This window comes from Psittacula echo, assembly GCF_963264785.1.
Source record: "Psittacula echo genome assembly, chromosome: 5".
Taxonomy (NCBI): domain Eukaryota; kingdom Metazoa; phylum Chordata; class Aves; order Psittaciformes; family Psittacidae; genus Psittacula; species Psittacula echo.
The window spans coordinates 77,475,067-77,498,174 of NC_137739.1; the positions used below are offsets into that span (position 1 = coordinate 77,475,067).

Genomic DNA, 23,108 nt, shown 5'->3' on the forward strand with positions numbered 1-23,108 from the left:
TCTTCACCCTGAGGCTGGTGAGGCACTAGCACGGGTTGCCCAGAGCAGCTGTGGCTGCCCAATCTCTGCAAGTGTTCAAGGCCAGGTTGGAGCAACCTGGTCTCATGGGAGGTGTCCCTGCCTGTGGCAAAGAGTTGGAACTGGATGATGTTTAATGTCCCTTCCAACTCAAACCATTCTGGGATTCTATGATTCATTTCCCCTCTGATGGCATTGTAATCAAATCTCACTCCTTATATACATTCCCCACCCCCCAGCCTTGCAAGACTGGTCTACAAAGGGAGTGGATAAATTAAATGAGGAAAAATAAGTGCCTTTCTACAACGAGGATTGTGATCCTTTGTTACGGCAGATTTCTTGGAGGAGAGAGGTCCTTGCAGAGGCAGCAGCAGCTCCTGTTGCTCTGTAGTCTTAACCTTCCCAACACATCAACGCAGTCTTGTAGGTTTCCAATGAAGTATTTCTGTGGGAAAATGCTTTTTCATCAGACCCAAACCTTGAGCAGAAAGAAAACAGCTAATCCCAAGTGCTGCTTCAGGGTAACAGTGGTGAGATCTCCAAACCTGCAGTTCAGGCAGCCAGGATGCCCAGTCTGGAAGCAGATGTTACAGGTTGGGTGAGCCCCTCACCTAGCGCTCTATCCCCACCTTCACAGCCCCCAGATGGCCGTGTTCTTCAGGATGACATTTCTCTGTTCTCCAGACAGCCTGAACTACTCTGAGGTGTGGCAGTGGTGACTGGACACAACACAGGCCATAAAGGAGCTCCTTTTCCCAAGAGCAGCCACCCAGTAAGCCATGACATGGGCCACTACGTCATTTCTTTGCAGCATATTTAAAATGATCCAATATGCCATACTCTGCTAACAGGTTAGGACTGACTTTATGGGGACACTTTTGTGGAATAAACTGTGTTTGTCAAAAGCTGTCCTGATGCATTTATCCAGAATTTCAAAAATTACCATTCCAGGTGCCACTACAGGTCCAGGTCAGGCTTAAGACTAGTTCTGCCTGCCACATACATACCGGTGTCAGAAAATGCTGTGAAGTGTGATAAGCGTAGATAAGATACAGGTACTTTAGGGAGACAAGTTTGGTCATGTGTTTCTCCCCAAATAAAGTAATTCCTATTATATAGAGCCTAATTCAGATGAGGATTAGCAAGTTATCAAAGAAATTTTTCTGTAAATCAGGAGAAATACTTCAGAGAAAGACTTCACTGCAACTAAAAAAAAAACCCAACCCAAACCATTATTTTAATTATAATAGAGAATGGTGCAGTGGCTTCATTCAAGTGAATTAGACACCTCTGGAAAACACATTCATACATTTTCACACTTTGTGGGCAACAAGATTTATGTTTGAAACTCCATTATCATAATTCTCTGAAGTTATTCCTTTAAAAAGGGTTTATAACTTTATCTCCAGAAATATAAACATTTCACAGAACACTACATGAAGATTCATAACTTAAAAGCTTCAGTTAAACTCTGCCCCAAAATAACCATCTCCTGCGAGTTAAAAAAGCCCAGTTAAACATGCTGACTTACGATTCACCACAGTATGTGACTGCTTTACATTTTAATGTTCTTTATTCTGTTAATACATGTTAGGGCCACACCTCGTGTGGGAGGAAGTCGCTTTTGCAATCCTTTTGTAGTATTTACTGTTGATAGGCAACACTTCTGGTGGGGAGTGAAGATATGATTGTTCCATTGTGAAGACAACTTTTACACAGCCGTATGGTATTTTAGCATTCGGAACATCTGAATCTATCTAATGGTGTGGCCAAGAATAATGTCCAAAGCTTTTCTTTGAAGGGCTTATTACTTGAATTTCCAGGTTGTCCTTATACAGGAGTCACTTTTCTGGTAAAGTAGATGTCACCAGGAAAAAATAAAGTTAAATAAAGATAGGTTAAGTCCTTTCTATCTCAAAAGCAGCTCAGCTCTGTACAGTAGAAACATCAACTACCACACCTGAGCTTCTGTGCTAACACACTCCCTCATGCCTGTCAGAGCAGTACAGAAAATAACTTAAAAGAAATAAACCAGTATAGCAAATTGCCTGGTAGCAAACTACCCGCAATTATCTGTATTACCCAACATCCTGTGAACATCTGCTTTAAAAGTATTCTCAAGTACTTTGTCCCTGGGGCCACATAATTCTTTTTTGTAGCAATTATGCAGAACATGCCAAGATACTCAGCTTACTACCAAACTTGCTGAACATCTCTCCTGAGTTTAAAGCACAGTCTCCACAAAGACTGTCTTCCAGGTGAACCTTTGATAAAACTGCAAGTATCAGTAAGAGCCCAGAAGAGTAACCAGCACCTTCTACACTCCCCTCTTGCCAGGCATGTGGAAAATGGGAGCCTTTCTGACTCATTGCTGTTTGGGCTCCAAAGGAAGCAGTATGCAACATGACTCAATTAAGACAGGTTTCTGTAGCTTCTCTCCCTTCACATTTGCTTTTACAAAGACCATTTCCACCAGATTACTCAACATGCTGCACAAAGATAAGCTCCTTTTGCATTACCTGTATTCAAATGGAAACAAACCCCAACCCCAAAGATCAAAGTTTCTGATCTTTCACGGATCAGAAACTGAAGTAGTTTCTGATCAGTGCTGACTTCCCAGATTTAAGTTAAATAAAAAATAACTGTTTATGTATACATTTTAATTTCAGCTTTATAAAAAAAATACAGACAGTGATCAGATAGACAGCATATGTGACTTGAGTATCTAAATTGACTTGGATTTGGTAATCCCTTGTTAGGCTTATTTTACTGCGAAATACTCTATGTTCATGTAGAAGGCTCTGAATATTGTTTTCAGTCTCTGATAAAGCCCTTAATTCTATATCAGCAAAACATTTAAGCAGGGCTTATCCTTCCATCTCCATTAATTTAATGTAAGCTAGGGGACTGTAGACTCCAATTTAAATGGAGTCAGAGTCAAAGCACAGAGAGAACCACTCCATGCCTGTGGTTTTTCAGATGATCAACCACCTCTCCAGAGTGCAAAAAGAAGGCAGTGTCCAGACCTGAGGAATGGGAAGTCTGTGTGGGCAACCCCACCACAGAGGCTCTTCCTGCTTCACCTAAAGGCCCACTACGGTTGGACAGACCCTCACACTGCGTGTGGCACCAGCCCCTCCACAGGCTGTTCCTGCTTGAGTGGACAAACCTTTACTGCTAAAAGGGCTGTTTGTTTCTTTCCTTTCACCACACCAGGCCTGACCAGGTACCACAACTCCTGTATTCATGAAGCTGAGAAGTTGCAGGCTGGCAAAGGCAAACATTTCAAATACTGCGTTTGCTATACCAGTGCTGGTCTTGCAAGTGACACTTTGCCTGTTTTATCTTTGTCATTAAAGGCTGTGGAGTTCATTCAATGCAGACAAGATGCTACACATACAAGAGGCGTAGAATCCCACTACACCTGTCAATCATTCACAATTCAAACCTTCGCTTCACTTCATCTGCAATCATTTTTGCGATGGCAAGGGAGGAGGTAGCAGCAGGAGAAGGGGCATTTCTGACATGAAGAATTCTGCTTCCAATATCTCCACTGCCTCCATCAAATACAAAGTCATCTACCAAATTTCCATCACTGTCCAATGCTTGAGCTCTCACTCCGGATGGACCCCTGCAAAATAAAGAAGGAGCTCACCATTAGAAAGAAAATGTTTTCTGAAGTCAATCATGACCTTGTAAAGATGCCCAGGCAAACAATAAGAAAGGCAGACCATGGAGTCAAAGCCCAGTGAGGCTTTTGAAGGAGCACAAGGAAGTTTCACACTTGTGACGCAGAGTAGGAGATGTCTTGCAGTCATTACTGTAAAATGAGGGCAGGTAGCCAAGCATAGGTACTTCTGTATCCTTCCTGGTTGTGAAGTTACTCTCCTCCCCACGAACATAAACATGCCCTGTCTTTTCAAAACGGAAACCCTTCCCTTTGTTTTGAAATAGCAAGCCTTGTCAAACATGAATTTCACGCCAGTGGTATAGTGCCTGAGCTGGATAACTCCCATTTACCATGATCGAGCTTTTCTTATCCTGGATTTTCTCCCTGCAAATGTTTGGACAGTTAAATCCACCCCTATGTATTTAAAATGCCTCATCTTTCCTCATGAGTCTCTTCAGTTCCTTAGCATTTATAAATTCCTCTGAATTAGTTTCTCTCTCCACACAGAAGCTGAATATTGTTTTATTGAGATGATGAAAATAAGCCAGTATTCACCCAACAGCAACTCAGTCTGGCTTCTCCTCTGAATTTCATCAGTGTTTTGCTTTCTTTGTGAACTCAGATTATGTTCAGGCTACTGAATGTGTCACCAGGATAAAGTGTCTTTTTCTTTTTGATGAACATGTCACAACTGTGCATTTCAGTCAATGGAGGGTGCAGAAAGTAACACACATATTCCTCAAACTTGCCTGTACACAAGCAAACACAAAAGGCCTTCCTGTGGAAAGTACAGAAATGTTTCAATGCTTTGGTAGCATATTTTGGTGAAGGCAGTAAGCTAATGCTACCTTTGCTACTGTTAAAAAAGAAGAGATTTAACAATGTAGTAACACTGAGTGTATCTAACAAGAAAAATTTTCTTTACCTGAGTACATCATTGACAGTGACCTCAGGGATGAACTTCTGCAGTTGCTTCACCTGTGCACTCAGGAAACACGCTCTGTACATTTCACTCAGTCCGTAAGACACATTTCTCAGCACGAGCTTCCACAACCCACTGTAGAGAGAAAAAATAACTGCAGTAAGAACAAATCTTCCAGAATGAATACAGTCATGTCAAACTAACACTAAGACAGTATCAAATCCAACTACACAGCTAAAGTTCCCATTCCCAACATCAGTAATCTGATCATGCTTTCTACTTGAGAAATATACGTTTGTCCTTCCCTGCTTCAACAAACCTTGCTTACAGAAGTGCATTGCCTTTACATTCTTTCTCTGAGAATTAACTCTGAACTCCAGTTCTTTCTACGTCCAGGATTTTTCTCTAGTCCAGTCAAATGGCAACAGACTGAAATCCCATGTGCATGAGGGAAGGCAGACATGCTGCTTGAGCCTTTTTTTCCCACAATCATTCTGACAAGATCACCACACTCCTAAACTCTTCAGTTTTCAGCCAATGAATCTTGCTATGCCTTTGCAAATCTTGTTTCCTTGCTTTGCTTTCCTCTAGTCTTCCAGTATAAAATTCTACAGACAGTAATCGCTATGCTTTCAACTCTTTACTTTAATAAACTGCATTAAGTTGAGCTGTTTGCCAGAAAGGGGCTTTGCAGTTCTCTGACCTGTTGTTCAGCTTCTCCTTGGATCTCCCCAATATTTACTTTTTCAAGTCTAATTTCTAAACCTGAACACTTTGTCATGGTCTGTCCAGCCTCTCATAGAGAAGCAAAATTTGTCTCAACTTCCACAGATACTCTGTTCATTTATGTTTGCAATTTTGGCAATGATTCCCAATTTCTCTAACATGCTTTCTAAGACAGCTTCCTGGCCTCCACTCATGGCCCTTAACATTATTTCTTTGGCACTCGGACATTTTTCAAATGTATATTGATGGCCTGATAAAGTTTAACATGACAATTCAGGCCACTCTGTGTTCTCTCTTCCAAGCATCTTCTGCAAGTATTTTAATCACACTGTCAAGGCTGATTAAAATACTACACTGCATTGGACAAAAACCTATCCTGGAAGAGCTCTGGTAGCAGCAACATGGCTGACCAGTACCCTCCAATGAGCAGGCACATTCTCAAACCAGCTGAGACATGTCTTGGTAATTTATGAAAATTAAAATATTAGATCACATGAAGTCAAGTGTCTTGAAGAAGTCTGCCCTCATCAGCACATCTGTCTTTAAAAACACAAAAAGCTTGGTAAAAGCAGGCTTTTTGACAAGGACTAGCTTCCATGGAGTTGCAAGATGACATCTAATGACATTAAAATAACTGTGTTCAGCAGCCAAAAAGACGAGATATTACCTGTAAGATACAGCATCTAAAAAGTCTCTAGTGTTGAAGTCAAACAACTTGTAGCCTTCTCTCTTAAAGGCTAATACTGCATTAGGACCAAGCCACACACTGCCATCCATTCTTGGTGTGAAGTGAAATCCCAGAAAAGGGAACCGAGGATTGGGAACCTGAAGCGAGATACAACAGTTATTACAGCTGTTACAAACAAGGTAAGAGGAACAGCCACGCAATCACATGAGGTCAACAAACTCATCTGGGAAACACGGAAAACACTTGAGAGGAGGAAAGTACAGACATTTACAGTTTAATGTGCGAGAGAGTGAATAAAACAAACCAAAACACAGTAAAGGACTTGTTATTTGAATAAATGGAAATACCTATTTTCAAATGAAAAAGTGAAAAAAGAAGGAAATTTGCCATTTTATTTCCAATCATTACAAGAAAATTTGAGTCAAAGAATCAGATAATTGACTCCTGTACTGCTTGGTAATTGTGCAGTTATAGCACATAACTAATTTAAACCAATGAAGAACTGAGCAAGGCCAAGTAAGACTGCAAAACAAACAACAGGAAAAAAAAGTACACATGATTTCTCAGGATATAAGTCAAGCCACAACAAAACCAACAACGCACTAATGCTGTTCACCAGTAGTAATTATACTGCAATAAAATAGGTTATACAATATTAGGAAAACCTCATCATTCTGTATGGCTCAAAACAACATGCCATTAGCAAGCCTGATGAATGCTAATAATGGAGTTTTGGGTTTGTTTGCAAATAGAATACAGTGTACTTGTGTGCAGAGGCTGAAGCAGAAATAAGCTGTTACTATGCAGATACAGGCATGAAATAAGCACACCTCCTCTTGCACCAATCTTCAGCTATTTACAAGAGGTGACTACAGAGGTGACAGTGTTGAAGTCTGAACATAAGCAAGTATTGGGTATTTCTCAAAAACCAGTACTGTTATGATTGAAAAGTGACTTAAAATATATTCCTTTTCTGTATTCAGTGACTGATTTTCCTCTTAAAATATGCTTTTAATACGTTTGCAGCTCACTGCAACCATTCCACGAGCTACATTACATTTTCAGTAACATATTACTAAGAATCATGCAATTTTATAATCTTATTACCATTATTTGGCCATAACAACAACAACAAAAAAAACCCCAACACGCCCCCCCCCCCCCCCCCCAAATAATCAAGTGGTACAATCTATCCTCACACAGCCATGGAAAAAGCCTGGAAGGTACCCTCACATTCCAGCCCATTCTTCTCTCCCATCTCAAGACAGGATCTTCAATCATTCCCAGGTGAGATGAAGTCAGATAACCTCCCCAGTGCCCAGGGTTCCACAATTTTTCTAGGGTGACCTGCTCCAGTCTTTAGCAGGGAAATCTAAGTTCACATTTGAAAGGCATTACTTCAACATACTGTATGAGTTAACTAAAACGCTGCCCTAGAAATTCCCTCTTCTTGCTTGATAACTTCATTTTCTGTCGCGGATTGATGCTCTTCATCACACTGTTTATCAATATTAAATGGTAGAAAGCTTGTCCTTTTCCTTCTGTGTATATTTTTTGTCATACAAAGTGAAGCTAATTCAAAGATGATGTTTAGAGGCACATATCTAAATCTGAGCTTTGGGTATTAGCACACAAGATTAAACCCTATGTGTAAGTAATTAGTTATCTACTGTTGTACCTCACTGACTTCTGAATCCTGTCTACAGATTTATTTTATAACAGAAAAACACCAGGCTTTTGTGGGCATGGGGCTATCATGCTATATGTTTCATTCTTTTGCTACTAAAAACCAAAACCAGGTAATAACAACAAAAACAAAAAAAACACAACACAACAAAAACACAAACGACAACAAAAAAAAGACTGGCAATAGTTTCCCTCATGGCACTTCTACCTGTTCCTCAAGAATCAACAAAAACAAGCTGTCGTGTCAGAAGGCAACTGAATGTACACCCACATCATTGTCTGCAGTATAACGGACATAACCATGAAATACTGCCCTTATTTCTGTAGTTTTAGCATTTCTTAGAGTACACCAGGAAAGACAAACAAGAGAGTACATACTGGATAGATATTTCCTTTAACCATGTAAGACTTTTCTGGTTTTAGCACCAAATAATCTCCACGGAAGGGTACAATACGAGGTTCAGGGCTGCAGCCACTGATCTCAGACAGGCGGTCTGAGTAAAGTCCTGCACAGGTCACAATGTGCCGACAGTAGATTTCCTCACCCTAGGGAAAACGAAGAAAAACATAAAACACACAACAATTCAATGTACCTACTAAAAAAACCACCCATCACCTACAAGTTTTGGAAGAAAATGAGTCAAGGCCAGAAAGAAAACCAAACATTTTCAGAAGGAGGGAGAAATATTTGTTTCATTTGTAATATTCTCCCCCTTTGCTCTACTCTTGTAAGACTCCACCTGCAGTACTACGTCCAGCTCTGGGAACCCAAAATAAGAATGTGGACTTGTTGGAGCGAGTCCAGAGGAGGCCACAAAGATGCTCTGAGGACTGGAGTGCCTCTGCTATGGAGACAGGCTGAGTGAGCTGGGGTTGTTCAGCCTGGAGCAGAGAAGGCTCTGGGGAGACCTTAGGGCAGCTTCCAGTATCTAAAGGGGTTGACAAGAAATCTGGAGAGAGACTTTTTACAAGGACATGTAGGGATAGGACAAGGGGGAATGGCTTTAAACTGAAAGAGGGGAGATTTAGATTAGGTGCTCCATTCCCCTGAGCATCTTCATGTCCCCCTCTGGACTTGCTCCAACAGGTCCACACATTTCTTATGTTGGACCCGCAAGAATTAAATCAATTAAGAATTGACTGCAGTTGTTTTATAGAAGCAGTCCTAGATGACAGTGATCATGTTACTGAACAGCATCTTTTAACTTTTTCTAGAGAGCTGAATAATCCACCAGGAATGAACAAAAATTCTTAAGAAAAGGAGAAACAGCTTCCAATAAAGCAATTAAATCTTCAGCTTTGTTCTTACCTTTGAGTTCCGAACAATGACTGGGTATTTCAGTCCTGTCACAGAATTAGACAAGAGAAGGAATTAATTGAACACATAATAGAAAACTGACAGAACAAGCAGCTTGTCACGATGAAGGTTTCTTCCACTGGAATATCTTCAAGCTAATGAGCAACCACTGTTGAACATAACTGATGTTGGACATAACTGTATGAATTAACACAGGTTTTTTATTCTTCCATATGTGTACTAGCACAGATCCAACCTGCCTTCCAGGATAACGAAAAAGCACTATTACAAGAATATAAATGCAATATTCAGCTAAATCTGATTTTAATAGGAGATAACAACCTTCTTCCTCACTATTACTATCATATTGTTCCATCAGCTTTAAATGTTTCAGCTGAAGGGTGACCTGCCTGAAGAAAAACAGTGAGCTTCCTCAATAATCTCACTAACATAATTTTACTTTTCGTCCCATCCCCACAAGACAGAAAGGTTCAGACATGTCATTTCAGTTAAAACAAATGTGTTTTCAATAAAATCGTTGGCAGGATTGTAGTAAATGGAGGAAAAAAACCTGCCTTACCATCTTCACTTTCTGAAGAACTTTCTTTAGCCATCTCCATGTTTGTAACTTCAAAATCAGTGAAGATCGTCCCACCTGCTTCCCGGAAGTCTGCTGCATAGGACTGTGCCACTTGTTTATAATTCACAATGCCAGTATATGGAGAATCAAGGGCCATCAGACCCTGAAACAGTATTAAGATACATAAGAACAGTGAAGGCTGTATGTGGACTTTGATCTTCAATACAGAGACTATTTCATCTGGAATGATGCACACATTGCAATGGAGAAGGGAGTCCTGCTGCCTCCCCATCCCTGTCTGCTTGTTCCTAGCCTCTCCACATGCCAGCTCCAGTGTTAGTGTTTGCTGACAACTAGTATGGCAAAAACTACTTACGGTGGACTAAGTGATCATGTGACTACAGCATAATGCAGTTTCCTCAACAAAGCACTTAATGATAAAACAGGTTACACAGCCTTGGCTTCAGCTAGTAGCTACGTATTATTTTTCACTATGGACTATGCAATTCCACCTTCAAATGGTCACCTGGGAGCTCTGCCTGGTGCATGGCTGTTGACAACGCCTCTTGCAAGGCTAAAGCATACAATCTAGCCAGGGTGCAACACTTACTGCACTGCACATCAGAGAGAAAAGTCCCTTCTTATTTAGACAACAGCCTACACTTGTCTTAGCAGAAAGCAAGGGTCAAGCCCAGTGTGTAGCTATAATTCTTAATGTTTCTTAGAGACACTTTCCTATCTTTATTCAGAAGAGGTTCAGTTTCTCACATGATTTTTATCATGGTAAATGTCATCATAATATTTTCCTAGTTCTGGCTATAAGATAAGGATAGTAGCATTGCTTTATCTCTGAGAGATGCTGCAAGTGTAACTACATTAAAAGATTGACAGCCACTCAGATACTACAATAGCAGGGGCCATTCACATGCCCAAGACAATCAGAATGGTTGGTAAAACCATATTTTACATAAAACCTTTCTTTCCACTTGATAGACAGGCTGAGAGAGCTGGGGTTGTTCAGCCTGGAGAATAGAAGGCTCTGCTGTGAGGGTGGTGAGGCACTGGCATAGGTTGCCCAGAGCAGCTGTGGCTGCCCCATTCCTGGCAGCATTCAAAGCCCACTTAGACCAGGGGCTTTGAGCAACCTGCTCTAATGGAAGGTATCCCTTCCCATGGCAGAGGGGGTTGAACTGGGTGGTTTTTAAGCTCCTTTCCAATCAAAACCATTCTATCATTCTGTGATTATAACACCATTCAAGTGCCATTTGCTTACAAGGATAGGACTCAGTTCAGGAAACCAAGGTAAATTAAGAAAGATCCATCTGAATCTGCTCATTTGCAGAAGAAAATGCTCAGCTGGATCTTGAACAAGCAAAAAATGTTTTAAGGAGCGGATATAAAATGTTTACAAGGAAAAAAAAAGAATTCCTCTCCAGAAAATTTCTGTCTGTACCTACAACCATTCACAAGCAGAGTCATGCAGCGACACCAATAGCAAGCTGCCAGATGAAACAGCACAGGGAATTTATATCCAGGTTTTCCTTGCAAGCAAAGATATACTAAACAACAACAAATCTGTACTCCGTAAACTACCCACATTTCTCCTGCTGTGAAAATAAACAGGCTGAGAAGTGCCACACAACAACTACGTGTGTAGGAAGCAACTGGATTGAAATCAGCTTGATCCCAATCTGCACTTACATGTGGAAGTCGTATTATCAAACTTTACTGTATGGTAAATAATTTTAATGGGAAGGAGCAGAATCATCTCAGCATAATCTCAGATAGAGCAGCTCTAACCTGGGCAAAGGCAAATCTGCCTATCAACCACAAAAACATACAAGCAAGCACCTGCAAGGAGAATCACAGACTGATTTGGGTTGGAAGGGACCTTAACATCATTCAGTTTCAAAACCCCTGCCACACCTTCCACTAGACCAGGTTGCTCAAAGCCCTGTCCAACCTGGCCTTGAACACTGAAGGAGGAACAACTACAGATTAAAACAAATAAAAAAAAAGAATAATACTATTAATATAGTAGTATATTATAGTATATTAATATATATTATATTAATATATTATATTTTATATAAGATATAATATACAATTATAAATAAAAGAATATATAAAAGAATAATATATAGAATATAGAATAATATAAAAATATAAATATCATTATAAAAATTATAAAATAATATAAAAATATAGAATAATATAAAAGAATAATAGTTAAAAAATCATCATTGGTAGGAGAACTGTTTGGTTTGGTTTGGGTTGAGCATTTTCGTTGGTTGGTTGGTTGTTGTTTCTGAGCACATACATCAGGGAGGGCACCTCTGTGTAAAACTGAGAACAGAATGAAGTTTGAGCAACTTGTAGGCTCTGTCCATTTACCTATAAATTCAGTCCTGCAGAAGGACTAAGGGACTCTAGAATCTCCTATTTTGATTTGGATAAGCCTGATTCCTTTTGTAGGCTGCAAGTGAAACGGATTGCTTGACCTCCACTTTGTGAATGCTGGCTCTTAGGATCCAGCCAGTGCCTTATGTGCAATTAAAGCAGCAGCAACTCTTTATGCCTTCATCATATGGAGAACTAATGAATTATGAACTGACAAGTAACAAAATGAGAAGAGGTGAGCAGGAGAAACCTGGGGTGAAAGTGTCACCAATGCTTCCACAGCACCACCTCATGTTGTGTTAGACTTGGTCTGATGTGTATGTAATGACAAATGCATGTGAAGGATTGGTCTGAGCTAAGAAGTTCCAGAAATAAATGGATACATTTATTTTTGTTGACAATTATATTTTCTGGGTTTTCACTCTCTTTTAAACTTGCCCCCCATGTGAATTATCTTAAGATCAGATATTTATGTTAAGTTAAAAAATGTCACCTGAGAAACAGAGATCTTACATGCTAATTAAAAGTATGCAAATCCCTTACCCTGCAGAAGGGTTCTTTTGCTTGTATTTCTTTTGTTCCAATCAGTTTCAGACCTGGGACATTGTTCTGCAGCCCTCTTTTGTATAGAGCTTTGAGTCTTGGAATTTCATCTTGTTCAACAGCTACAATTAGCTTCAGGAAAGATAACAAGGCACAGCAGTGAGCAAAACACACATAGCCAGTTCAGGTCTGGCATCAAGCCCAAGCTAACAAGCAAACAATAGTGAGTGAGTGAACAGTGAATTATAATTCAAGCAGGGGGAAATGTGATTTGTGCCATTAGTTGCACAAGATTCTATAAATACCAGTTATTACTGAGAAAGCATTAAGGAGAGCGAGAAACAAATGTTAAACTGTAGTTTAAGCTACTATCAATGGATAATATTTGCTAAAAGTACCACGAGACTACAAATCTGAATGTGAAAGAAGAAAATATTATTTTAAAGAGACACTAGGATGCTTCCAGAAATAAAACTGAACTAACCCAAGTTGTACAAATCTCAAACAGTCTCGATAACAGAGTAAGGACATGTTCTGACATGGTGTCTGAACTGATTTGTACCACTTCATTTAAAGATGTAGTTAGCTCACAACTACCACAAGAGATTTATCCAGGCTATGAATTATCTGTGCCAGGTTTGCACAGACCTTGCTACTTCCAGGCCTAGCTCAAGTCTCACAACACAGATACTTCTGTGTTGAGAAGCCACTAAGTTCTCCAAACCTGGGGCTGCTTTATGTAGAACTTGCTCTAAAGCCTCACTATCATCTTTCCTGGAATAAACACTGCCGGGAAAGGCGATGAGGAAGTAACAAATTTACTGTCAGCAAAGGACCAACAATGCTGCTGGGTCGGCTAACCTTATCCAAGCTCGAATTAACGCCTACAGAGCACAAGTCTGCTGTCTTGGGCTTTGAGTTGAGCGCAGGCTTGTTACATCAAGTGTATTGCTGTACAAATCCACAGTGCCATCTTGCGACCAAAGCTGCAGTGGAGGGAGCAGAGCCCGGCGGGACAAACACCACGCATACTGGTGCGGGGCCATCAACAGTGTGCCACGTTCAGGGATTTCTACTCTGCATCTCAGAGCTGGTGAGATCTGCACCCAGCTCCCCATGCGTTCTGAGCTAGAGGGACTTGGATGCTCATCACATCAGATAGCGTCTGCGTTGCACTTATAAAAGAGAAACGCTTAGGAGGTCCAAGACGTGTACGAGCAACCTCGAAAGGGGCAGCCAGAGAGGTGAGTAAGTCAGGTGACGGTTTAAAGTGCCTCGAGATGGTTCTGACAAGGGCTGATTGTAAAGAACTGCAGAAGACCTTCCAAGGTGAATGAGCAACTGAAAATGGCAGATGAAATTCAATGCATATAAATGTGAAATGGTGATCATAGAAAAAGAAGTCTTAGCCTCAGGGATAAAATGATGAATTCAAGTTCAAAGTTATTACTCAGGACCAAGATTTTGGAGTAAGGATAGACAGTCCTACAGAAACATCAGCTCAATGCCTAGTGACAGCTGAAAAACCCTAAATCGAATGCTAGGAACAGTGAGGGTAAGGATACAGGATAATACAGATACTACTACTTCTCTGCAAAAATCCAGAGTCTGACCACATCTTGAATGCTGTGCACAATCGTGGTCCTTGTATCGAAGATGCATTAAACCATGAATGGGTCAGAGAACAAAGCCAGGATAAAGAGAGTCATGTTAAGCTTCTCTAAGAGGAATGACTGAGCTGAGTAAGACTCGCCAGCTGGAAGAGAGGAGGGAGTATGAAGTTATGTGCAACTTAGAGACTGTGAGCACAGATCAACTGTTCATGAGCTTTTCTAACACAAGGAGTAGGGGCTGTCAGATGAAGCTTACAGGAGCCAGGTGCAAAATGATGCAGTGGGTTGCTGATCTGTGGATCTGCTCATCAAAGTATGCTCTGATGCAAAAGCTTTTAACTGAAAAACACTTGGAAAAGAAATCCATTGAGAGTCACCACCAAATACATTGGGCTCAGAAAATTATCTGAGCTGAAAATAGTTGGAAGCTGGAAGAATTAATAATTTGCTTGTCCTGTTCTCATTCTTTCCTTGGTCTCTCCAGAAACTTCCAGAAATTGGATACAGGGTTGGGTAGACCCCAAGTGAATCAGTACAGCCACTTTTCTGTCCCCAGCATTTCAGGTTGTGTTAGGTGGATGTAACATGGCATAAATGGCATGTAGCTGGGTCACACCTGGAGCTGTTTTCAAGTCTTTTCAGAGTCTGACATGCCAGGAAATAAGGTATGCGCATACTGAGAGCCTTTGTGCTCCTTGGAGCTACACAGGTGCTCTTCCATGGGGCCTGGCTTCCACCATTACCTGGGATATTTCAGCTCAGCCCACAGATAAGGAGAATTATTATTTAGGTCCAGAAAAGAAACCAATTTGAATTGTTGGAAAGAAGAAAACATTCTGAAACTAGTGTTGCAGAAAGTCATCTCTTGGGAGAAAGACCACAACCAGACCTCTGCTATACATTGTAACATTACATTATACAGTCTCAGTTTCCAAATGTACAATAAGAATACATAGCAGTTCCTATACCTTCCCACACTGCTTATACGGTATCCCCTTCTGCTCACAGTACTCATAGCAGAGGGCTGCTCCCTCTACACACAGCTTAGCTTTCAGAGATCCAGGTGTGTAGTAAATTCCACTGTGAATCACGCCACTGTTATGTCCACTCTGGTGATGAGCTGAATAGTAAGAAAAGTATGTTATTAAAATGCATGTTTCCATTATTAGTTCACACTTTAATTACCTCAGCTGTCAGAAGAGTAAGATCCTGCCCTAAATCAGTGTTAAAATAGATGCTCATATAAGGTAACTGCACAGCAAACCCAATTCCTCCCTTGGTCTCAAAAGGCTAGAAAAACACTGACACAGCAAGACCTAGTTAATAATAAACCATCACAGCTTGCAGCGTGTTGAATCAACAGGCAGAATAAAAGCTAATCACAAGTTTTTCCTCCAAGAGCTACACTTGCAGGCCAATCAACCAAAATTTTGTACATGCTCAAATTAATCTTAAGAAATTCAATTTTTAAAATGAAATGCATCCTTAAAGGCCTCACCTAACATGACATCTGTACAATCCACAATTTCTTGGGATGTGCTGGCAAGCTTGGTGGGCTTTTCAAGTATTTGTGAACTGGATTAAGTTGCTATTTGCTCTTTGTAACTAAGTAAAACAGAGATGAAAAGTATCACAAACATCTTTATTTAAGTAATTTGAGCAGGTTCTCTCTCTTAACGCATTGACTCCCAAAGGTCATTCCTGCTTTGCACTCACACACTGTTATGGGCCTAATGTACATCCCACCTCATTATAAAAAGCCACTTCACATCACACATGTAACACCTCAAGACCAGTATGTAGCCTGGCTGACAGAGCTATTTAAAGCAAGACCTTGGGCTCATTGGTATTATTTTGCATTAGTCACTGACACGATCCCTTGGGGTTGCTCCTACCTACCCTGAGTGGCTGCCTATCTGCAGAAGCACTTGGTGTGAAAAGATTGCTTGTGGTGAAACTGTGCTTGTACTTGAGCGAGCCAGAAAAGCTTTCAATGAAGCAACAAGGCTTATTCTTTCTTATTTCAAAGCCAGGATGGATGACCCCGAAAAGAGTGCCTCAAGGCTTCTTGTGTAAGCAGGCAAGACTAGGATCTGTGCCATATTACTGTAGTTAATTCTGGGCCAATAACTAGTGACCATCTTCCCAGATATCCATTAGTTCTTTGCCTCTGATAAATCGCCTCCCATGCATGTAACAGCACCTTGCACAGCATATACAGGGATATCCAGAATCACAGGGCAAATGACTGTGGTTTACAGTTCTGATAGTTAACAGACAGGCACAGACTTTGCTCAAAAGAGCAGCGGGGCAAACCGTGGCAGGGGGCTGGAACTGGATGAGCTTTAAGGTCCTTCTAACCCCAACCATTCTGTGATTCGAGCATTCCCTTTACAGGCATGACCACAAAGTACTGCAATTTTGGCTAGGGTGCCCTTCGGAAAAGGACTTCTGACAGGCTGACACCCTGTGAACCCGAGCACACACGGGTGAGGAGGATACGGCACCATACCCAGCTCCTGCTCCTTCTCCAGCACGGCGAAGGCGAGTGAGGGAAGCCGCCTGATGAGCTCCCGGGCCGAGGCCAGCCCCACGATTCCCGCGCCCACCACCACCACGTCGAAGGTGCTGCACACACACACACAGAGACAAGCAGGCGGTGAGCTCACTCGCAGCGTGCCCGCGGGGACGCGCCTGTCTGTCCCCCCGAGGCGCAGCGCACCTCCCATCCCGGCTCTGAGGGGAAAGCGACCTCCGGGTCCCGACATCCCCATGGCCGCCGTCCCGCCGTGAGGGAAGAGCTGAGGGGCCACGGGCAGAGGAGGCTCGGCCAAGGTCGCCTCCCACGCCCGCCACGCGGCCTCACCTGCGCTGGCGGCGCTGAGCTCGCCACAGCACCCCGGCCCCGCCGCTACCAGCCCGCTGCCGCAGCAGCGCCGCCGCCGCCATCTTGGGGGCGGTGATACACAGCGGGACGGGCTCCTCCTCCGCGCCCGCTCCGCGGCGGCAGTGAGAGGCCTCTGGTGGCAGGTCGCGCCGGGCTCTGCGTACGGTTTGCCTGCTTGTCCCGTGGGGGCAGCCCGGCGGGAGGGGTTCCCGGGAGGGCGGTAGCGGGGCGGGGTGAGCCCTGAGGCAGTGCTGGATTCTCTCTTCAAGCACGGGCGCCTGGGCTGTCCTTCAGTCGTCGTTCCCGCGGGGCTGACAGACCTGGTTAGGCCTTGAGGGGAAGCCGGGTACGGGCTGCCCGTCCCGCTGGGGCTGGCTCTCCGGATAACGTCTCCGTTTGTCCTCTCCTTTTCTTCAAGAGCATGGTGCTGCTGAGGAAACTTGCGCAGCCGGTGCAGAGTCTCGGCAAACTGCCGCCGCCCGACGCCTGCAGAGGCTTCTGGGGATGGCTGAATGCTGTGTTCAACAAGTAAGGGTAACTCGGTGTGTACCATTAGCAGGTCCTATCTATCCCCCGTGCGGTTTGTGAAGCAGGGAGAATTAAGTCCCAGGACTGGAAAGGGCATTTTGTGCTACCAGTGCCGTTCTTTTCCCCCCACATTGCATGTTGATGCTTGACAGGGGGCATTCCTTACCTGTTCCAGTTACAAAGCTGTGGCCTTCCGGAGGAAGGTGTGTGATTTGCTCCCCTCCCAGTGGTGGTAGGCAAGCTGGCAATGTGGATTTTCTCCCTCAATGTCAGTCTTCCTTTGACCCCCAGATGCATTTAAACCATGCATTTAAACACAACCATGCCCCCTTTACTTACTCAGAAAAGCATCTAACCAACCTGTCATTTACAATGTGACTCAGCCACACCAGGGTTTCACAGTTACTTTTAGAAAGAGAAAGCCTTTCTCTGTGAAACTCTATCTGCAAAGCTCCTTCTCTGTGCGTAACTTTTGCTGGTAGCTAATAGTTTTGCCGTATGTTTTCTAGCTTTATGGAAAGGGTTGTGTGACGCAGGCAATTGCTGTAACAGGGTGCGAAGCCCAAACAGACAGGAGTCTCTTCCAGGTCTCTGCTTCTGTCTTCAGCATTCCTTATCAGACTAAGAAAAATATCTTTGTCTTGAATGGACCTAAGTATTTTAACTAATTGCTGAAGTGTGTCTTTCTGAAATACTGTAATTGTTGAGGAAAAAGGCTTCAGGAACAACAGGAGCATGACAGGCAATGAGAGGTTCTTACGTAGTCAGTGTTTGGAAGACAGATTTGCAATTGTTGCAAAGCCTTACTTAGGATAGAAAGGTGATTTTTCATCTCTCCTTACAGACACAGAAGGAAACAATCAGCTGTAAGGGTTGCATTTGTATTGTTTCTCTTTTTACCACAAGCCTCTGCCATTTGAAACAAATAAAAAATAAATTCTTGCCTGGCTGATAAAGAGCAATCCAAATAATTATACATAAACCAATTCCACTAGATCATATTACTACTTTTCTGACATCTTATCATACACTTAACCAAATATTTGTTGTGCAGTCATTATTATCATCGAGGCAGTAAGTCTGCCACATTACAGAAGCCATGTGAATGCTCTTTCTGTCTCACAGGGTGGACTACGAACGTATCCAAGCTGTTGGCCCTGACAGGGCAGCCTCAGAGTGGCTGTTGCGATGTGGTGCACTGGTGCGCTATCAAGGCTATCAGAAATGGCAGCAGGACTACAGTGGTCTTCCAACAGGGCCCTTGGGGAAATACAAAATAGAAGCAATTGATGCCACTGAATCTTGTATCATGTACAGAGGATTTGACTATTTGGGTAACGTAGACACAGCTGTGCAAAGATGATGCTGAACAGTTCTTTCAGTTGCATGAAAATACAAATAACTGTGTCATTTTCTTCTTCCCTAGCAAGATACAGAGAAATATTTTCAATTTTTTTCCCCCTTAAAATGGCTCTACAAATATTCAGCCATTCCTAAGATTTTGCTGGGAGGTGTGGTGTGAAGCGGAAAGAGATTGGGAACTTCATCAGCCCTTACCCGAAGCAACAGTAACACTGAAGAAGTGCAACAAAGATTAGCTGTTTCATTGAGTTCATAGTTAAGTAGCTGGTAGCAAAAAGCCCTGTGTTAAACATTTCTTTCCTTCTGAACCAAGTATCGATGTTCTTGGTGCCTGTGAAGTCTCATTACTTGTTCTCCAGGCATTTTTGATGTCTTCAAAGATGAAAAAAAAAAAAGCTCTCAGTTTCTCATAAAATAAGATATTAAAGAAGTGTTTCAGGTCCCTTTTAAGTAACAAAAACCGAAATGTGGAACAGACCATTTTATTTTTTCATTGGCAGAGGACCTTGAATTTCCTGCAATACTATGTTCCTAAGTCAGAGTCCTTATTTATCATTCAGACTTGTAGAGGTTTCTTTTGTTATATGCCCATGCCAAAGCTCTTAGAATCTTACCCAAAGGATACAAACCCTGGTGTTTCCATATATTCGAAGTACCGCAAAGAGACTTCGGAGATTCATGTTGCCTTATGGCCACCTGTATAAGGGAGCATGTCACTGTGGGGGTTTGGAGGCAGTTGCTGAACTCAGAACTTACCAACCAGTGCATGTTGTTCCTGGTATTCTGAAGCCAATACTCATTCTTGTCTTCCCAGATGGTCTTGAACATGTTACAGAAATCAAGCTGCAGAAGTGTATTTACATACAGGATGAGTGTCTGCAGAGGCTCAGTGAGACAAAGAATCTGCAGAAGAGCCTCCTCCAGCTGAAGATAATTTCCTGTGGGAATGTCACAGATAAAGGCATCATTGCGCTTCACAAGCTGATGTACGTGAGCTGCTGAGCTCTTCTATAGCACCTTGCTTCCCTGGCTATTATACCCCACAGCTTTGGGATTGGGTTGACTGCAAGGGCTGGACTCTTCATGTTCCTGGGCTGGTTTTGCCTGGTTTTATTTGATGATCACTTTGGTTTCTGGGCTGACCACGCTGCTGCAGCTGCTGTTCAGGGCAGGCTTTGATGGTGCCCTGTAACTTCTGTGGTCCTTTTACACCTCACAATGGCTTCTGTCACTGGGTTATCTCATGCTTACTGCAGCCTCAAGGTGTCGGGGTGGACCTGAGTGCTTAGGCCTGGGGAAGCAGTTGGGTGCTGTGTACCTGTGCACAACATCCATGGGTGCTGTACTGAACTGTTTAGTGTCACACCGAGTTGCAAACATCAACAAATGGGTGATGGATTTCATCCTACAGAAAGGTTTTACTAAGGATTTTTTATATGATTCTAATTATTATTTACATTAAAATAACTTCTTCTGGAATCTTAGAATATCAGGTTAAAGGGACCTCAAGGATCTTCTGGTCCAGCCTATCATGGCTTGTGTTTTCTAAGCTAAATTGCTATTGAAATCATTAAGTATTGTTTAATATAAAGCAAGCTCCATGATGCAGGGAGTCCAGGATCTCTTCTTAAGCTGTGTAGAAGGACTGAACTTATGGTGAGCTGAAACCCCCCCAGTTCAGAAAATAAAACAACTTTTAAGATACTCAAAACAGCTCTGGTAGAATAATCCTTTGTCTAATTTCTGTGTCAACAGTTAAATAGTAGTCACTGACTTTTGTTTTTAAATATTTATAGGAACCTTGAATATTTGTATCTGAGTGACCTTCCTGGAATAAGACAGAAAGAAACTACTGCTCATGTCCTTCGGCAGGCACTGCCAAACCTCAAGCTGGAGCTGGATTTAGAATAAACACAATTGCTCATAATGAAGATGTATTTGATTTCATAATATTTACTGTATGTTGCATAAACCAAGTTGTAGACACTACTGTATTTCCAGGTATGGAAATAAGCCCACATCTCCCCGTGCAGCCTCAAAAGCTGTACATCTTTTGTCAAATTATGCAATTAAGTTTTATTAAGGTTAAACTATATAAACTTAAGCTATATAAACTATATAAGCTTAAACTATTCACCGATCAACAACAGAGCAGGCAGACTTGTGTGTGTAGTTATTTTATTCCTGTTTTTATAGGAAGCTGTTAATACTTCAGTAGTTTGCAAGTATTTTACTGCACAGAAGTTCTTGTGCAAAACAACAGTGGGTAGAAGGTCAGTGTAGTGAAGCAGCAGTGTTGGGTGCTTCCATTGCATGGTGTTGGTGTTGTGGAATGGGAGCTCTTTGAGAATCTCACCTGGTTTTAATAAAATAGTTTAAGGGCCTTTTGTTTGTGTTCCTCAGGCTTTGACTCATGTCTTTGTTTAAGTGAAGTGATCTACAAATAGGCAGTGTAGTCTCCTTGTAAACACTGAGCTGACAAACAGAACATTGAGGTGTTTATGGAGAAGCAGGGTCTCTCAGATAACATGTATTTATGGAGAAATGGGGTCTCTTGCATATGCCCTTGCATGCATTTTTGCTATATGTGGAGCTAGACTAAATGAGCCCTCTGTACCTCTTTAGTTGTATCCATATAACTCCTGCTAAGTAAGAGTGATTCATCCTCAGGAAGAATACCGTGGTTTTAGTCAGTTCCTAGCTTTATCCAAAGGGGGAAGGGCAGTAGACAGCAACTCCAGGAAAGTAGATTTCCCAGCAATGCCTCAGACATGGCAATCTGCATAACTGAGCACAATGCCTCAGACATGGCAATCTGCATAACTGAGCACCTCCTGTCCCTCATTGCTAGCTTCGCTGCTGAAGGAAATGACTCCAGGCCCTGGAAAGGACATTCCGTACTACCTGCATTGTGGGGCTGATTCTTTGTGGCATCTCCCAGCAGAGAACAGGCAAGAATGGTGTCCCTGTAGCCTGTGCTGCACCGGGCTGGTTCCAGAAGCCCACTGCCAGGCTATCAGCTGCTAATAACGTGTGGGTGCTGCAGTGCCTTGCACATACACAGGATTAGATGCCTGAACATCCGTGCAGAAAATCCTACAGTGCCACAGCTTTCTGAGTGTAACCAAAACTACTGAGGCACAAAATGTACAAGATTAAAATATATTAAATTATAACACAAAAGAAAAGGTAGACAGGCACACTCTGTAAGGATATGGCACCTGTCCCAATGAAACTGCTTTACCAGCTGTTGAACACAAAACAGTATTGGGAAAAGAAAACATTTTTTGCTCTAGGTTTCAAGTAGAAAGAGGATGTTTTGCCCAGTAGTAAAACTTTACACAGTAAAACACATCCAGTAAATTGGCAAAACAAACTACATTTATTCAAAATCAACACAATAGTATGTCCTAAGATTACACAAAACCTACAAATCATTCTAATACATGTTGCTTAGGTAGAATTCCTTCCTGCGTCTGGCCAATGTTATAAATGATATTCATGAATTAGTTTTGACAAAAATGATTTCTGTAACACTACAGGCAAGTGATTTTGCTACTGATAGAAACAGCAAATAAAAATGAGCTCCTAATGAAAGGAAGAAACACACAGGAGAAGCTCTGCACGGACTAAATAAACAACAGGTTGTATTGTTTCTATGTTCTCCTGGTAACAGTGCCTACTGAGCCTTCCACTAGGAATGAGTCATTACCAGTACCTTTAATACTGCGTGATCTTTAAATGTGGTAGGAAAACCAGACACCTCTTTAGACCCCTGCTACTTCAGCAGGTTTGGAACTTACTCAACCGGTCAGGCAGCCTCCCACCAGGCTTGGCCCCCCCACACCACCCATCCGCTCCTCTACTCCCACCAGCAAGGCATTTACAGTTCCTCGTGGGATCAGTGACTCCAAAGCAGTGTTACTGCTTTGACACAGCCGGACTCTGATTGCTTTGGCAAGGCTGCAGTTCTGCTGATAGGTCTGAAATGCAGGGATGAACAGGCAAAAGGTTTTAAGCTTGCACTGCAAGCACTGGATTGCAGTAATCCTGAACTGGCACACAACCACAAACCGGTACACAACCACAAATTAAAGCAAATTAAATGTATTTTCCTTGGTACACAGAGCACTGACTAACAGGAGCTTGGAGTCCTCTGTGTGGATTGCTTCCGTTACTGACCCAGAG

The 23,108-nt window shown here is 42.2% G+C and overlaps 2 protein-coding genes across 5 annotated transcripts; one reads left to right on the top strand and one right to left on the bottom strand.

Moving 5' to 3' along the window:
- Window positions 1-1,785: 1,785 nt before the first annotated feature.
- L2HGDH (L-2-hydroxyglutarate dehydrogenase) lies at window positions 1,786-17,145 on the bottom strand. Of its 2 annotated transcripts, XM_080620008.1 has the most exons (10): window positions 17,010-17,145; window positions 16,656-16,771; window positions 15,112-15,263; window positions 12,531-12,662; window positions 9,588-9,750; window positions 9,020-9,054; window positions 8,089-8,256; window positions 6,004-6,161; window positions 4,614-4,745; window positions 2,544-3,649 (listed from the first exon to the last, which is right to left on the bottom strand). In XM_080620008.1, the coding sequence occupies exons 1-10, from the start codon at window positions 17,090-17,092 to the stop codon at window positions 3,454-3,456; spliced, it is 1,335 nt and encodes a 444-aa protein (XP_080476134.1). In that variant the 5' UTR covers window positions 17,093-17,145; the 3' UTR covers window positions 2,544-3,453. The 2 variants fall into 2 exon arrangements, with proteins under 2 accessions (XP_080476133.1, XP_080476134.1); XM_080620007.1 differs by lacking the exons at window positions 16,656-16,771; window positions 17,010-17,145 and adding an exon at window positions 1,786-1,867 and having other exon boundaries at window positions 3,467-3,649; window positions 15,112-15,329.
- Window positions 17,129-21,192, top strand: DMAC2L (distal membrane arm assembly component 2 like). Of its 3 annotated transcripts, none has more exons than XM_080620011.1 (5): window positions 17,129-17,190; window positions 17,449-17,572; window positions 18,684-18,892; window positions 19,735-19,906; window positions 20,717-21,192. In XM_080620011.1, exons 2-5 carry the CDS (start codon window positions 17,535-17,537, stop codon window positions 20,829-20,831), a joined length of 534 nt encoding a protein of 177 aa, XP_080476137.1. In that variant the 5' UTR covers window positions 17,129-17,190; window positions 17,449-17,534; the 3' UTR covers window positions 20,832-21,192. The 3 variants fall into 3 exon arrangements, with proteins under 3 accessions (XP_080476137.1, XP_080476135.1, XP_080476136.1); XM_080620009.1 differs by having other exon boundaries at window positions 17,135-17,190; window positions 17,449-17,558; XM_080620010.1 differs by lacking the exon at window positions 17,129-17,190 and adding an exon at window positions 17,270-17,353 and having other exon boundaries at window positions 17,449-17,558.
- Window positions 21,193-23,108: the final 1,916 nt, after the last annotated feature.

What these genes read in the sequence shown, in the direction of transcription:
- L2HGDH (XM_080620008.1), bottom strand. Translation starts at nt 17,092, where the DNA reads ATGGCGGCGGCGGCGCTGCTGCGGCAGCGGGCTGGTAGCGGCGGGGCC. An exon ending in GCTCAGCGCCGCCAGCGCAG is followed by an intron (nt 16,772 to 17,009) that starts GTGAGGCCGCGT and finishes GTGTGTGTGCAG; the next exon opens with CACCTTCGACGTGGTGGTGG. An exon ending in TCATTGTTCGGAACTCAAAG is followed by an intron (nt 8,257 to 9,019) that starts GTAAGAACAAAG and finishes CGTTTTCCCTAG; the next exon opens with GGTGAGGAAATCTACTGTCG.
- DMAC2L (XM_080620009.1), top strand. Translation starts at nt 17,452, where the DNA reads ATGGTGCTGCTGAGGAAACTTGCGCAGCCGGTGCAGAGTCTCGGCAAA. An exon ending in CTGAATGCTGTGTTCAACAA is followed by an intron (nt 17,559 to 18,683) that starts GTAAGGGTAACT and finishes TCTGTCTCACAG; the next exon opens with GGTGGACTACGAACGTATCC. An exon ending in CAGAGGATTTGACTATTTGG is followed by an intron (nt 18,893 to 19,734) that starts GTAACGTAGACA and finishes TTGTCTTCCCAG; the next exon opens with ATGGTCTTGAACATGTTACA.